At 46.0% G+C, this 14804-nt stretch overlaps 1 protein-coding gene across 1 annotated transcript in view; it reads left to right on the top strand.

Moving 5' to 3' along the window:
• The window catches only part of STAG3 (STAG3 cohesin complex component), a 46996-nt gene that overhangs the window by 31843 nt on the left and 349 nt on the right, over positions 1–14804 (top strand). Inside the window, exons 24-30 of the mRNA XM_067467134.1 lie at positions 5316–5417; positions 5503–5648; positions 10387–10515; positions 10635–10774; positions 10889–11069; positions 11185–11298; positions 12758–12851. Coding sequence (XP_067323235.1) covers positions 5316–5417; positions 5503–5648; positions 10387–10515; positions 10635–10774; positions 10889–11069; positions 11185–11298; positions 12758–12851 — 906 coding nt within the window. The remainder of the gene's footprint in view (positions 1–5315; positions 5418–5502; positions 5649–10386; positions 10516–10634; positions 10775–10888; positions 11070–11184; positions 11299–12757; positions 12852–14804) is intronic.

Genomic DNA, 14804 nt, shown 5'->3' with positions numbered 1-14804 from the left:
TTCTCTCCTCCTTTCTATCACTCCTTCCCTTTTTTTCTTTCCTTCTCTTCCTCCTCCCTTCCTTCCTTCCCCTCCCTTTCTTTCCCTTCCTCTTTCTCTCCTAATTTCTTTCTCTCCTTCCCTTTTTTCTTTCCTTCTCTCCTTCCTTCTCTTCCCTTCCTTCCTTCCCCTCCCTTTCTTTCCCTTCCTCTTTCTCTCCTAATTTCTTTCTCTCCTTCCCTTTTTTCTTCTCTCCTTCCTTCTCTTCCCTTCCTTCCTTCCCCTCCCTTTCTTTCCCTTCCTCTTTCTCTCCTCCTTTCTATCTCTCCTTCCCTTTTTTCTTTCCTTCTCTTCCTCCTCCCTTCCCCTCCCTTTCTTTCCCTTCCTCTTTCTCTCCTTTCTTCCTTCCTTCCCTTTTTTCTTTCCTTCTCTCCTTCTCTTCCTTTTCCCTTCCTTCCTTCCCCTCCCTTTCTTTCCCTTCCTCTTTCTCTCCTCCTTTCTTTTTCTCCTTCCCTTTTTTCTTTCCTTCTCTCCTTCCTTCCTTCTCTTCCTCTCTCCTTCCTTCCTTCCTTCCTTCCTTCCCCTGCTTTTCTTTTCCTTCCTCTTTCTCCCTTTTCTTCCTTCTCTAACTATTCTTGGACTGCAACTCCCAGCAGTCCTCCTGATCAATCTACCTACTTGTCTATCTCAATCTAATCTATCTATCTGGAGGATTGCTGGGAGTTGCAGTCCAGGAACAGGAAATTGGAAATATGCCGGGATTGGGATGCTCTCAAATAAATCCAAGGAGAAGAAAGTTTGCATCTTGGAAGCAGTGCATTTGGATCATCTTCCTCTCCTAAAAGGCCTGGTCTAGGGGATGCTGGGAGCTATAGTTCCAACAGACTTCACTACCTCTGAGGATGCTTGCCATAGATGCAGGCGAAACGTCAGGAGAGAATGCCTCTAGAACCGTGATGGTGAACCTATGACATGCGTGTCAGCACTGACACACATGGCTATTTTTGATGACATGCGGCCACATGTGGCCGCATACAGAGAGGTACACCTTATAAGAGCCAATCTAATTCCATCCTTAAATTTGTAAAAGGCTCTACAAATTTAACATCTGCACATTTGAGCATTGTTCACTCTATAACTCCGCATGGAATATACATTTTTCTTATTTAAACTATAAATATTGCAAAATTACGATTATTTTTTCTCAAAGTTGACACCCCACCCAAGGCAAATTCTGACACACCGAGCTCAAAAGGTTGCCCATCACTGCTCTAGAACATGGCCATATAGCCCAAAAAACCTACAACAACCCAAACACGCAATACTTCGTAAGATTTACGCATTAAAACATACATCCATAAAATGTGTATCAAATTACACACACAGTTTAAAATCCACCATTAAAACTGTCTGCGTAGGCAAACAGCCCTCCAGGTTCCATAGTGTTCAGGTCACAAGAGCCCCGCAAAACTCACTTATTTCCAGGCTTAGAGAGGCACCCCTTTTGTCAGTCTGGGCCTGTTGCCATTAAAGTCTTCTCACACTGAGGGCTCTCTCAGGCTGCCATCTTTCTCACACTGAGGCCCTCCTCCCACAGAGACCACTCCCAGGCTGAGTGCAACTAAGCTACAGGTACACCTGCTTATATAGAACTGCAGCTTTTGCTGAATCATTGCATCCATTTAACCCTTTCTGTGCTTGACTCACATTTTTGCAACTAGTCAATCTATATCTATATCTATATCTATATATATAATAAAGAAGAGTGTTTGTATCGGACAGAGGAATTGTGGAGGGCGGAGGGCGGACGGCGGATGTGCCAGCGTTCTGATTGGCCAGCCAGAAAGTTCCAACATTCCGATTGGCTGGGCAGCGGTGCTATTTGCATATGGTCTCTGATTGGCCAGCTTCAAGAGGAGCCCCTGGTGGAGAAAAGAGTTCATGACAGAAACGGAGTCATGAGAAGGAAATTTGCATATGGTCTCTGATTGGCCAGCCTCAAATCCAACATTCCGAGATGAGAAAGAGAGGAAAGGAAAGGCCGGGGGCTGGGTCAGAACACTACCAATACAGACCGAAATAGGCACACAGAGCCCCCATCACCCACTCTACATCCTACTGCAGTTTGGAGGACTATGAACCATGGATGATGGGACTTGCAGTACCACCACTCACATTCTGAGACCGCTGTTAACCTTATCCAATGACTGATCAGGACCAAATTTCACACAGAGACCTCTCATGACCCACTTTACGTCCTGGTGTGGTTTGGCCGAGATGGACCGTGGATTATGGGACTTGCAGTACCACTGCTCAATTCTTCAGACCACTGCAACCCTCATCCAATTACCGATAAATACCAAACTTGGCACACTGAGTCTCCATGACGCACTCTACATCCAGGTGCAGTTTGAGGGAGGATGCACCATGGATGATGGAACTTGCATTACCTGCACTCCCTTCCTAAGACCATTACAACTGCCAACGATGATGGATCAGGACCACAATTTACACAGAGAGCCTGCATAACTCACTCTACATCCTGGTGCGGTTTGGAAGAATTTGACAATGGATGATGGGACTTGCAGTCACTTCACTCACTTCCTGAGACCACTGAGACCCTCGCCAATGACTCATCAAGACTAAACTTGGCACATGGAGCTTCAATGACCCACTCTACATCCTGGAGCAGTTTGGAGGATGACAGACCATGGATGATGGGACCTCAAGTACCTCCACTATCCAAGACTACTGCAAAACTCATCTAATGACCAATCAAGACCAAAGTTGGCACACAGAGCCCCCATGACCCACTCTACATCCTGCTGCAGTTTTGGAGAAGGGTGGACCATGGATGATGGAACTTCCAGTACCTTCACTCACATTCTGAGACCTCTGCAAACCTCATCCAATGACGGATCAACACCAAACTTGGCACATAGACCTCTCATGACCCACTTTACGTCCTGGTGTTATTTGGAAAACTTTGGAGATGGATGATGGGACTTGCAGTACCGTTGCTCACCTCCTGAGACCACTGAGACCCTCGCCAATGACTAATCAAGACTAAACTTGCCACATGGAGCTCCAATGACCCACTCTACATCCTGGTGCAGTTTGGAGGAGGACAGACCATGGATGATGGGACTTCAAGTACCTCCACTCCCTTCCAAAATTGCTGCAACCCCCTTCTAATGACCAATCAAGACCACACTTGGCACACAGAGTCCCCATGATCCACTCTACATCCTGCTGCAATTTGAAAGGGGATGGACTTTGGATGATGGGACTTGCAATACCTTCACTCACTTACTGACACCACTGCCACCCTCATCTAATGACTGATAAAGTCCAAACTTGGCACACAAAGCCCCCATGACCCACTCTATATCCTGCTGCTGTTTGTAGGAGGATGGCCCATGGATGATGGGACTTCAAGTACCTTCACTCACTTCCTGAAAATAATGCTGCCATTATCCAAAGACCAATAAAGACCAAACTTGGCATACAGAACCGCCATTACCCACTTTCTCTAATAACCCGGGCAACGCCGGGTCCCCAAGCTAGTTTTAAATATTTCTTGACAGCTCCAGGCTGCCTCTGCTGCCTTGCCTGCTTCTGTGGAGACCCCAAACCAGGCTGAACTGGGGGGACTGGCTGGCATTTGGGAGGAGGGCTCCCTTGCCCCATTGCTAAGAGATCCCGTGCCCCTTTCCCCCCTCCTCTGAGACCCTAGGCCAGTGATGGGCAACCTTTTGAGCGTGGTGTGTCAAAATTGGCCAAAAAACTGAGCATAATTCAGGTGGTGTGTCACTTCAAGAAAAAAAACCATAATTTCGCAATATTTAGTTTAAATTAACAAAAAATATATAATTGTAATTCCCACTTTCTCTCTTATCATGTTGTTCTACCTCTCTTTATGTAAATAATACCCTTTTTGGAGTGTTTAATAAAAATATAATTTTAAAAACCCAACAAAATATTATTTATTTTTAATTTAATTTAAATGTATTTCTAGCATTTAATATGCTATTTAATGTATTTCTAATAATAATAATAATGCAATAACAATAAAGTAACATTGCAAAATAATATTTTGTTATTTAATTTACCATTTCATTTAAGGCATGTATATATCTATATATATATAGGCATATATTTAAAAATATTTAAAATGCATTAAATTAAATGTCAAATTAAAATTCAATTTACCATTTCATGTAAGGCATTCTGAAATATTTGAGTAATCTAGCAAAGTATTATTTATCATTTAATTTAATTTAAATACGTAACTCCTTAATATTTAGGGAACAATGCAAAATAATATTCGTTTCCTTAATAATTAAATAAACCAATATTATTTTGCAATGTTACCTAAATATTAATAATAATTAAATATTTTTAAATTTGACATTTAACTGAATGCATTTTAATATTTGAATAATATAGCAAAGTAATAATATTTATCATTCAGTTTAAATATGAAACTCCTTAATATTTAGGTAACATTGCAAAATAATAATTTCTTTCCTATTTCTTTTTTATTTTTTTTATTTTTTTATTATTTTTTATTTTTTTAAATGGCATAAAATAAATAAACAAATAATATCCGGCAGGCGCGTGTCAGTAGAAATGGCTACGCGTGTCAGTAGTGACACGCGTGTCATAGGTTCGCCATCACGGCCCTAGGCATCAGAGCCCCATGTGGCTTCAGGCTGCAAAGGAGGAGGAGGTTAGACCATACCTGGAATATTGTGTCCAATTCTGGGCCCCACAATTGAAGAGAGATATTGACAAGCTGGAATGTGTCCAGAGGAGAGCGACTAAAATGATCAAGGGTCTGGAGAACAAGCCCTATGAGGAGCGGCTTAAGGAGCTGGGCATGTTTAGCCTGAAGAAGAGAAGGCTGAGAGGAGACATGATGATAGCCATGTATAAATATGTGAGAGGAAGCCACAGGGAGGAGGAGGGAGCAAGCTTGTTTTCTGCTTCCCTGGAGACTAGGACGCAAGGGAACAATGGCTTCAAACTACAAGAGAGGAGATTCCATCTGAACATGAGGAAGAACTTCCTGACTGTGACAGCCGTTCAGCAGTGGAACTCTCTGCCCCGGAGTGTGGTGGAGGCTCCTTCTTTGGAAGCTTTGAAACAGAGGCTGGATGGCCATCTGTTGGGGGTGATTTGAATGCGATGTTCCTGCTTCTTGGCAGAATGGGGTTGGACTGGATGACCCATGAGGTCTCTTCCAACTCTGATTCTATGATTCTATGAAGTGGCGGCAGCCTCCAAGATAGGCGCGGACCTCTGCCTGATTCTCGGCTCTTTTGCTGTTCCAGTACTACAATGACTACGGGGACATCATCAAGGAGACGCTGAACCGGGCCCGCCAGATCGACCGGACAGAGTGGGCCCAGACCCTGCTCCTCAGCCTGCAGCAGGTATTTGGGACGGAATCGGCATGGGGCGAGGGAGGGGTGCCTGGCTGGCGGCCAGTGAGGAACCCACTTTCTCCTCTTCTCTCAGCTGCTGACCGAGCTGCTTCTGGAACAAGGGCCCGCAGGCATGGAGTCGGAGGCCTTCCAGGAGATCCGGGAATTGGCGCGGCGCTTCTCCCTGCTCTTTGGGCTGCACCAGCTCCAGAACCGCTCGGCCCTTGTGGCTCTGCACAAGTGAGGAAGCCATTACAATCTATATGTATATATATTTACCGTATATTCCGACATATAAGACGACTGGGCGTATAAGACGACCCAAACTTTTCCAGTTAAAATATAGAGTTTGGGATATACTCGCTGTATAAGACTATCCCTCTTCCAACGCACACCAAATAAAAATTTAAGAGCACCACATTTGATTTCAATATGGTAATTTTCCTATTACTTTACTTCCTTCTGTGCCTCTCAGATCTCGCACCTGCACCACTTCACTGCAGTCTTCAGGAGCAAGATCTGAGAGGCAGAGGAGAAGGTGCAGTAATAGGATACACGGGCAGGCCAGACAGGTAAAAGAGGTGTGTTTTTCTGGGCTCAGAGCCACTCTTTTTTCCATACTCCGCCCTTCACTTATATCTCCCCTTCACCCCACCATCATAGAATCATAGAATCAAAGAGTTGGAAGAGACCTCATGGGCCATCCAGTCCAACCCCATTCTGCCAAGAAGCAGGAATATTGCATTCAAATCACCCCTGAGAAATGGCCATCCAGCCTCTGCTTAAAAGCTTCCAAAGAAGGAGCCTCCACCACACTCTGGGGCAGAGAGTTCCACTGCTGAACGGCTCTCACAGTCAGGAAGTTCTTCCTCATGTTCAGATGGAATCTCCTCTCTTGTAGTTTGAAGCCATTGTTCCATTGCGTCCTAGTCTCCAGGGAAGCAGAAAACAAGCTTGCTCCCTCCTCCTCCCTGTGGCTTCCTCTCACATATTTATACATGGCTATCATATCTCCTCTCAGCCTTCTCTTCTTCAGGCTAAACATGCCCAGTTCCCTAAGCCGCTCCTCATAGGGCTTGTTCTTCAGACCCTTGATCTGCTCCCTCCTCCCTGTGGCTTCTTCTCACATATTTATACATGGCTATCATATCTCCTCTCAGCCTTCTCTTCTTCAGGCTAAACATGCCCAGTTCCCTAAGCCGCTCCTCATAGGGCTTGTTCTCAGGACTGCACTACATCCACGAATCCTGATGAATTGATTTTCTTCTATCATATTTGTACACCGTCGCCCTTAATGCTTTCATACAGTCGGCACTGCCAATTTTGAGTTCCCCCCACAATATGCAGCATCCACAGATTCTCCAATCCGGATTGGAAGTTTCAGCACCCACTCTATAAGACGACTCCTGGCGTATAAGACTACCCCTGCATATAAGACGACCCCTGACTTTTGAGAAGATTTTCGTGGGTTAAAAAGTAGTCTTATATGCCAGAATATACAGTAAATGCTCTGTGCATAATGAATACCTTAAAAACAAAAGAACCAATGAACAAAATCACACTAAATTTGGCAACAAAATGTCTCACAACACAAGGAGTGACCATCGCCCAAAAAATTATGATTTTGTCATTTGGGAGTTGTAGTTGCTGGGATTTATAGTTCATCTACAATCAAAGAGCATTCTGAACTCTATCAATGATGGAATTGAACCAAACTTGGCATACAGAACTCCCATGACCAACAGAAAACACTGGAAGGGTTTGGTGGGCATTGACCTTGAGTTTGGGAGTTGTAGTTCACCTACATCCAGAGAGCACTGGACAATGATGGATCTGGACCAAACTTGGCACAAACACTCAATACGCCCAAATATGAACACAGATGGAGTTTGGGGGAAATAGACCTTGACATTTGGGAGTTGTAGTCACTGGCATTCACAGTTCACCTACAATCAAAGAGCATTCTGAACCCCACAAATGACAGAATCGGGGCAAACTTCCCACACAGAACCCCCATGACCAACAGAAAATACTTAAGACCATCCAGTCCAACTCCCTTCACCAGGGCAAGAAAACGTAATCAAAGCCCTCCTGACAAAGAGCCATCCAGCCAGAGATATAGATAGATATGATTCACACACACACAGATATAGTATCATAGATTTGAAAGGGACCCCTAAAGAAGGACAGTGATATCTTGCATGTTCCAGAGTAGGCAAACTAGACACTGTCCACATCAACACTGACAAACAGGAAGAAATACTCAGTTCTTTTGGGTTTTTTCGGGCTGTATGGCCATGTTCTAGAGGCATTTCTCCTGACGTTTCGCCTGCATCTATGGCAAGCATCCTCAGAGGTGACCTCTGAGAATGCTTGCCATAGATGCAGGCGAAACGTCAGGAGAAATGCCTCTAGAACATGGCCATACAGCCCGAAAAAACCCAAAAGAACTGAGTGATTCCAGCCATGAAAGCCTTCGACAATACAAGGAAGAAATACTGTTTACCCACAAGCAGAAAGACATTAAATGTATTAGAAACCAACACTTTCTCATTACTTTATTTGCCAGATCAACAGACTGGGCCACAGCAACGCGTGGCAGGGGACAGCTAGTTTGTATATAAGTTAAACATATTCATGATTCCTTGTGAAGTCAGGATGACTTAGACAAGTTTCCGTGGCTGATAAAACTATCAGAGAATTCATAATCTGATACAACTATTTAAAAAATCCCAAACAGCAGGAATGAATTAACGCAATAGTTGATTTGTTAATATTTATATAACTTGGGGTAGCAAATATAAAACTATGTGGGTTGGTTTTGTTGCTGTTTTGTTGGAGAGTGAGGTATATTGAAAAAATCATTGTGAATAAAGAGGAGAGATCTTGTTTTATACAGTTTGTGATTTATATTGCTAAACAAGGGATAAAAAGCTTTCCTGGTTTTAAAAACATGCTTCTCTTTGCCTGTCTGCTCTTCAAATCAGACAAGCTCCAGAGTTGCTCAGATAACTAGAGTTCCTCATACACAGACGTGACGCTAAGACAAAAATACGTAACCGAAGAGTTTGCTTTCCCTAATTCTTCCAGCTTAGTATACTCAGGAATTGAAGTTTTGGGTTGTTGTGGTTTTTTTCAGGCTATATTGCCATGGTCTAGAGGCATTCTCTCCTGACGTTTCTCCTGCATCTATGGCAGCATCCTCAGAGGTAGTGAGGTCTGTTGGAACTAGGAAAATGGGTTTATATATCTGTGGAATGACAAGGGTGAGACAAAGGACTCTTTTCTGCTGGAGCTAGGTGTGAATGTTTCAACTGACCACCGTGATTAGCATTTGATGGCCTGGCAGTGCCTAGAGCAAACTTTTGTTGAGAGGTGATTAAATGTCCTTGTTTGTTTCCTCTCTGTTTTTGTGCTGTTCTAATTTTAGAGTTTTTTAATACTGGCAGCCAGATTTTGTTCATTTTCATGGTTTCCTCCTTTCTGTTGAAATTGTCCACATGCTTCTTCTGGATTTCAATGGCTTCTCTGCGTAGTCTGACATGGTGGTTGTTGGAGTGGTCCAGCATTTCTGTGTTCTCAAATCATAGGCTGTGTCCAGGTTGGTTCCTCGGTGCTCTGCTATGGCTGACTTCTCTGGCTGAATCAGTCTGCAGTGCCTTTCATGTTCCTTGATGCGTGTCTGGGCGCTGTGTTTAGTGGTCCCTCTGTAGACTTGTCCACAGCTGCATGGTATACAATGGTAGACTCCTGCAGAGGTGAGAGGATCCCTCTTGTCCTTTGCTGAACGGAGCATTTGTTGGATTTTCTTGGTGGGTCTGTAGATTGTTTGTATGTTGTGTTTCCTCATCAGCTTCCCTTTGCGGTCAGTGGTTCCCTTGATGTATGGCAAGAACACTTTTTCTCTGGGTGGAAGGAGAGAATGCTTCTAGACCATGGCCATATAGCCCGAAAAAACCTACAACAACCCAGTGATTCTGGCCATGAAAGCCTTCGACAACATGTTCTAGAGGCATTCTCTCTTGACTTTCCGCCTGCATCTATGGCAAGCATCCTCAGAGGTAGTGACGTCTGTTGGAACAAGGAAAAAGGGGTTTATATATCTGTGGAATGACCAGGGTGGGACAAAGAGCTCCTGCCTGTTGGAGCTAAGTGTGAATGTTTCAACTGACCACCTTGATTGGCATTTGATGGCCTGGCAGTGCCTGGGGCAATCTTTTGTTGAGAGGTGATTAGATGTCCTTGTTTGTTTCCTCTCTGTTGTTTTGCTGTTGTAATTTTAGAGTGTTTAAAATACTGGTAGCCAGATTTTGTTCCTCTGGGTGGATCTTTGTCTTTACTCTCGTGGCTTGTTCTTGGTCAGACTACACAGAAAAGCCATTGAAATCCACAAGAAGCAGGTGGACGATTTCAACAGAAAGGAGGAAACCATGAAAATGAACAAAATCTGGCTACTAGTATTTTAAAAAACTCTAAAATTACAACAGCACAACAACAGAGAGGAAACAATCAGGGACATCTAATCACCTCTCAACAAAAGATTGCCCCAGGCACTAACAAGCCACACCAAAAAACTGCCAGGCCATCAAATGCTCATCAAGGTGGTCAATTGAAACATTCACACCTAGCTCCAACAGACAAGAGTCCTTTGTCCCACCCTGGTCATTCCACAGATATATAAACCCTTTTCCCTAGTTTCCAACAGACCTCACTACCTCTGAGGATGCTTGCCATAGATGCAGGCGAAACGTCAGGAAAGAATGCCTCTAGAACAGGGCCATATAGCTCAAAAAAACCTACAACAACGCAGTGATTTCGGCCTTTGACAATAAATGGAAGTTTTGTCTCTTTTGCAGTAAGTCTACACATTTGTGTGGGGTGGAAGCGAGGGGTGGGTGGTCAGCTGCTGAGAGTTGAGACACCTTTCCTGCTGCTGCTGCCACTCCACCTCCATCTCCTCTTTCTCCTTCCTTCTCAGGGCAGGGATCAAGTTTGCCTTCCAGGAGGCGGCTTCCCCGAGCGCCCAGCTGGGCCTGGTCCACCTGCCCTTCCTGGAGCTGCTGAGCGAGTTCTCCCCACGACTGATGCATCCCGACAAGGCCCTCCTGTGAGTGCCCTTCAAGTGAGACCTATTTTGGGGGGCAGCGGTCAAGCTTTCCTCATTTCCTTTCCATGACAGTTAATGCCTGGATGTCCCCCACCATGCCCCCTCCCTCTCCCTTGCAGCTTGTCCTACCTGAAGAGGTTCTGCCCGGCTGCTCAGCCTGAGGAGCCCCACTGGACCTCCTTCCTGGTCTACCAGCGTTCCCTGAGCCCCCAGGCAGAGGAGCGGCCCAAGTCAGCCGCCAAGAGGAGCCGCCTGGACGGTGGGTGGAGGGATGTGTGCCCCCCCCCCCCATGGAGTTGCCCCTGTGGCTTGGGAGGGAGTGGTGCGCAGGGTCTTCTGGTGGGTAACCATCTCCCTTGCCACTCTTTGCCAGGGTCTTCCTCCTCTGAGCTGCAGGCTATTGATGCCAGCCTCCCCTCCAGCAGAATCAGCAGCCGCATGCAGACCCCACTGCTGACCTCCACGGCCCTCAGGGTCAAGGGCCAGGCAAAGGGGGGCCTCCAGCCGAAGGGGCAGGTGGACTCCGAGGGCTCCGAGTCAGACTTTGTGCTCAGGTGAGGGGCCCTGCCTGGCTTGGGGGGGGTGGGGGGAGGGAAGCGCTCGCTTTCCTTTGATCACACACAGAGGAGGCCAGGCTGACTGCTTTGCTTGTGATCTTTCCTTCAGCAGCAGCCACACTCCGCTGCCCTCCCAGGGGAGGCCCCCACGCAGACACCACCTGCAGCCACAGCTGCCCATGAAGAGGGACCACAGTGGGCTCCTTCTGGGCCGGAGACCAGACCGGTAAGAACTGCAGCATACCTTTACATTTTAGGTCTGCTCGTATGTTTTCCACAAACGCCCCATCTCTTTTTCACCCATGTTCCAGCATTACTTTCCATTTTAGGTTCTTGTGGGTTTTTTCGGGCTATAGGGCCATGTTCTAGAGGCATTTCTCCTGATGTTTCGCCTGCATCTATGGCAAGCATCCTCAGAGGTGGTGAGGTCTGTTGGAATTAGGACAATGGGTTTATATATCTGTGGAAAGGCTGGGGTGGGGCAAGGAGCTCTTCCCTGCTGCAGCTAGGTGTGAATGTTTCAACTGATCACCTTCATTAGCATTTGAAGGCCTGTCTGAGTCTGGGAAAATCTCTTGCTGGGAAGTGTTAATCTGTGCCTGGTTGTTTCCTCTCTGTTGTTTTGCTGTTGTAATTTTAGAGTTTTTTAATACTGGTAGCCAGATTTTGTTCATTTTCATGGTCTCTTCCTTGAAATCCACAAGCAAATAACATCACAATAAAATAATAGACCAATCAAGTAAAATAAACAGTACAAAATAACATAATGGAAAATAAAATACAGTGGGCGGGCCAATTGCACGAAATAAAATGATAAAAACCCTGAATGAGATGGCAATGAAAAGGTATTGTGGGGGAGTCATATTATTATATATCATTATTGTTATTTATATTATTATTATTACTATTTTGTTATAACTACTAATCCCACTGGGGTGACATATAAGTGGGGAGGTTGGCCCCAATACTGGTTAGCCCTTCTCCTTCTGTATTGATGGGTCAATAACCCTCATGCACTTGAACAAGTAGGCAATTAGAGACAAAATCTTTGAGATGGATGCAGCTGACAATAGGTGGGCTAGTAAACACCACTGGTATCCTCGACTAAAGAGTGACCAATATTGCCAACAATATCTGCAAATAAGTGCACCTACAACAACCCAGTGATTCCGGCCATGAAAGCCTTCGACAATTAAGTGTAATTATTGCTGAACTTGCTGACTGAAAGGTCAGTGGTCCAAATTTGGGGAGCAGGGTGAGTTTCCGCTATTAGCCCCAGCTCCTGAGAACCTAGCAGTTCAAAAACATGCAAATGTGAGTAGATCAATAATAGGGAAGATAACGGGGCTCTATGCAGTCATGCCGGTCACATGACCTTGGAGGCGTCTATGGACAACGCTGGCTCTTCGGATGTGAAATGGAGATGAGCACCAACCCTCAGAGTCAGACACAACTATAGACTTAATGTCAGGGGAAACTTTTACCTTTTTTATTGTATTTTAATCCACTTTACCACATTGTTCCTAATGAATTTTGTATTGTGCATTGAAAACTTGACTAAGTGTGGGATTCTTAGCTGCCTCGAGTCCCCAAGGGAGAAAAGTGGGGTATAAATAAAGCTAATAATAATACTGCTGGGGAGATGGAGGCAGAGACAACCCCCCTTCCCCATTTATGCCCCACAGGCAGCAGCTGATGGAAGCTGAAGAGGTCCTGATCGAGAGCCTGGAAAGCAGCGAGTTCGAGGAGGAAAAAGATGACGGCTTTGCCTCTGGACAGGTGAGGGGGGGGGGTGCTCAATGGTTGTGGATATGGGGGACATATGGACCCAGGCGGCCCTTTTCCTGCAGCTCCTCTGTTAGGACTTCCTCTCCAGGAGGAGTTTTGGATCATCAGGGAGCTCTTGCTTTTGGGTGTGTGGGGAGAGGTGTATGCTTTTCTCTTGCTTTTCCCCTTCCTTTGGCAATCCTTGCCTGATCACACCAGGATTTCCCCCCAAAAAGGAGTGCCCAGAGAGTGTGGGCTTTGTGCCAGTGACAGGGATGATAGGCTCCCCCCCCCCCCTATAGGCTAGCTGTACAGTGTTCTCTTGCTATTTGCGGCTCGCTTTTAGCGGATTTGCTGTTTCGCAGGTTTTTGAAAATATTAATATAAAATATTTACGTCCAGTGAAGGCCAGAGACCCCGGAAGTGCGGTGGGGAAGTCCTGCCTCCCTGGCCTGCTGCTGCCTGCAAAACTCTGGAGGCTTTGCAGGGGTCCGTGGAGGCCAGGGAGGCAGGCAGGCGCCTTTGGCACTGAGATTGTGGCGCAGCTGGCTGAGTGTCAGCTGCATTAAGATCACTCTGACCAAAGGTCATGAGTTCGAAGCCAGCCCAGGTTGGAGTGGGCTTCCAACCAATTGTGTAGCGTGTTGTCGACCTTTGCAACCCAAAAGACAGTTGCATCTGTCAAGTAGGAAAATTAGGTACCACCTTATGTGGGGAGGCTAAATTAACTAATTTATGAGGCCATAAAAAAGACTCCAGTGGGAAGCATGCGGGGAATGCGGAAGTACTTCATCAGTGTCGCAGATGGACGATGAAAGCGACAGTTCCCCTGGCGGCCAGAAAAAGTTAAATAGCCTCTGTGTATGTCTGTATACGTTGTATGTCAAATTGGCATTGAATGTTTGCCATATATGTGTACACTATAATCCGCCCTGAGTCCCCACCGGGGTGAGAAGGGCGGAATATAAATACTATAAATAAATAAATATATTTGGGATAGGCCGGGAGGTGGGTAAGGAAGCGCGGGTAAGAAAATAATATATAAAATAATGTATAAATATTAAAATTAACCCTATTTCATGGATTTTCCCTTATTGTGGGGGGGGGGGGGGGTCCTGGAATGCTTTCTTGTTTTTATTGATGTGTTGTTGGGCTTGGCCTCATGTAAGCCGCTCCGAGTCCCTTGGGGAGATGGTGGCGGGGTATAAATAAAGTATTATTATTATTATTATTATTAGGTCTTCCTGGTCAGTCGCAAGGCCGAACAGGGCATAGGGTTACAGCCTGTGTTGGATGGGGTCATACTCCCCCTGAAGACGCAGGTTCGCAGCTTGGGTGTGATCCTGGACTCAGCGCTGAGCCTGGAACCCCAGGTTTCAGCGGTGACCAGGGGAGCATTCGCACAGTTAAAACTGGTGCGCCAGCTGCGCCTGTACCTTGGGAAGTCTGACTTGGCCACAGTAGTCCACGCTCTGGTCACATCCCATATAGACTACTGCAACGCTCTCTACGTGGGGTTGCCTTTGAAGACTGCTTGGAAGCTTCAAATGGTCCAACGATCAGCAGCCAGGATGTTAACAGGAGCGGCACCCAGGGAGCATACAACTCCTCTGTTGCGCCAGCTCCACTGGCTGCCAATTTGCTACTGGGCACAATTCAAAATGCTGGCTTTAGCCTTTAAAGCCCTTAACGGTTCTGGCCCGACTTACCTGTCCGAACGCATCTCCTCCTATGAACCAGTTAGGACACTAAGATCGTCTGGGGAGGCCCTGCTCTCGATCCCGCCAGCTTCACAAGCACGCCTGGCGGGGAAGAGAGACAGGGCCTTCTCAGTGGTGGCCCCTCGGCTGTGGAACGCCCTTCCTACGGACATTAGATCGGCCCCCTCCCTACTGGCATTCCGGAGGAGAGTGAAGACCTGGCTGTTCGAACAGGCATTCAACTAGGCAGTGCAATTGAATTGAT

The sequence above is a fragment of the Anolis sagrei genome, chromosome 4, assembly GCF_037176765.1.
Source record: "Anolis sagrei isolate rAnoSag1 chromosome 4, rAnoSag1.mat, whole genome shotgun sequence".
Lineage (NCBI taxonomy): Eukaryota > Metazoa > Chordata > Lepidosauria > Squamata > Dactyloidae > Anolis > Anolis sagrei.
Note: the sequence above shows the minus strand (reverse complement) of the source record. Positions and strands in the feature narration are given on the sequence as shown.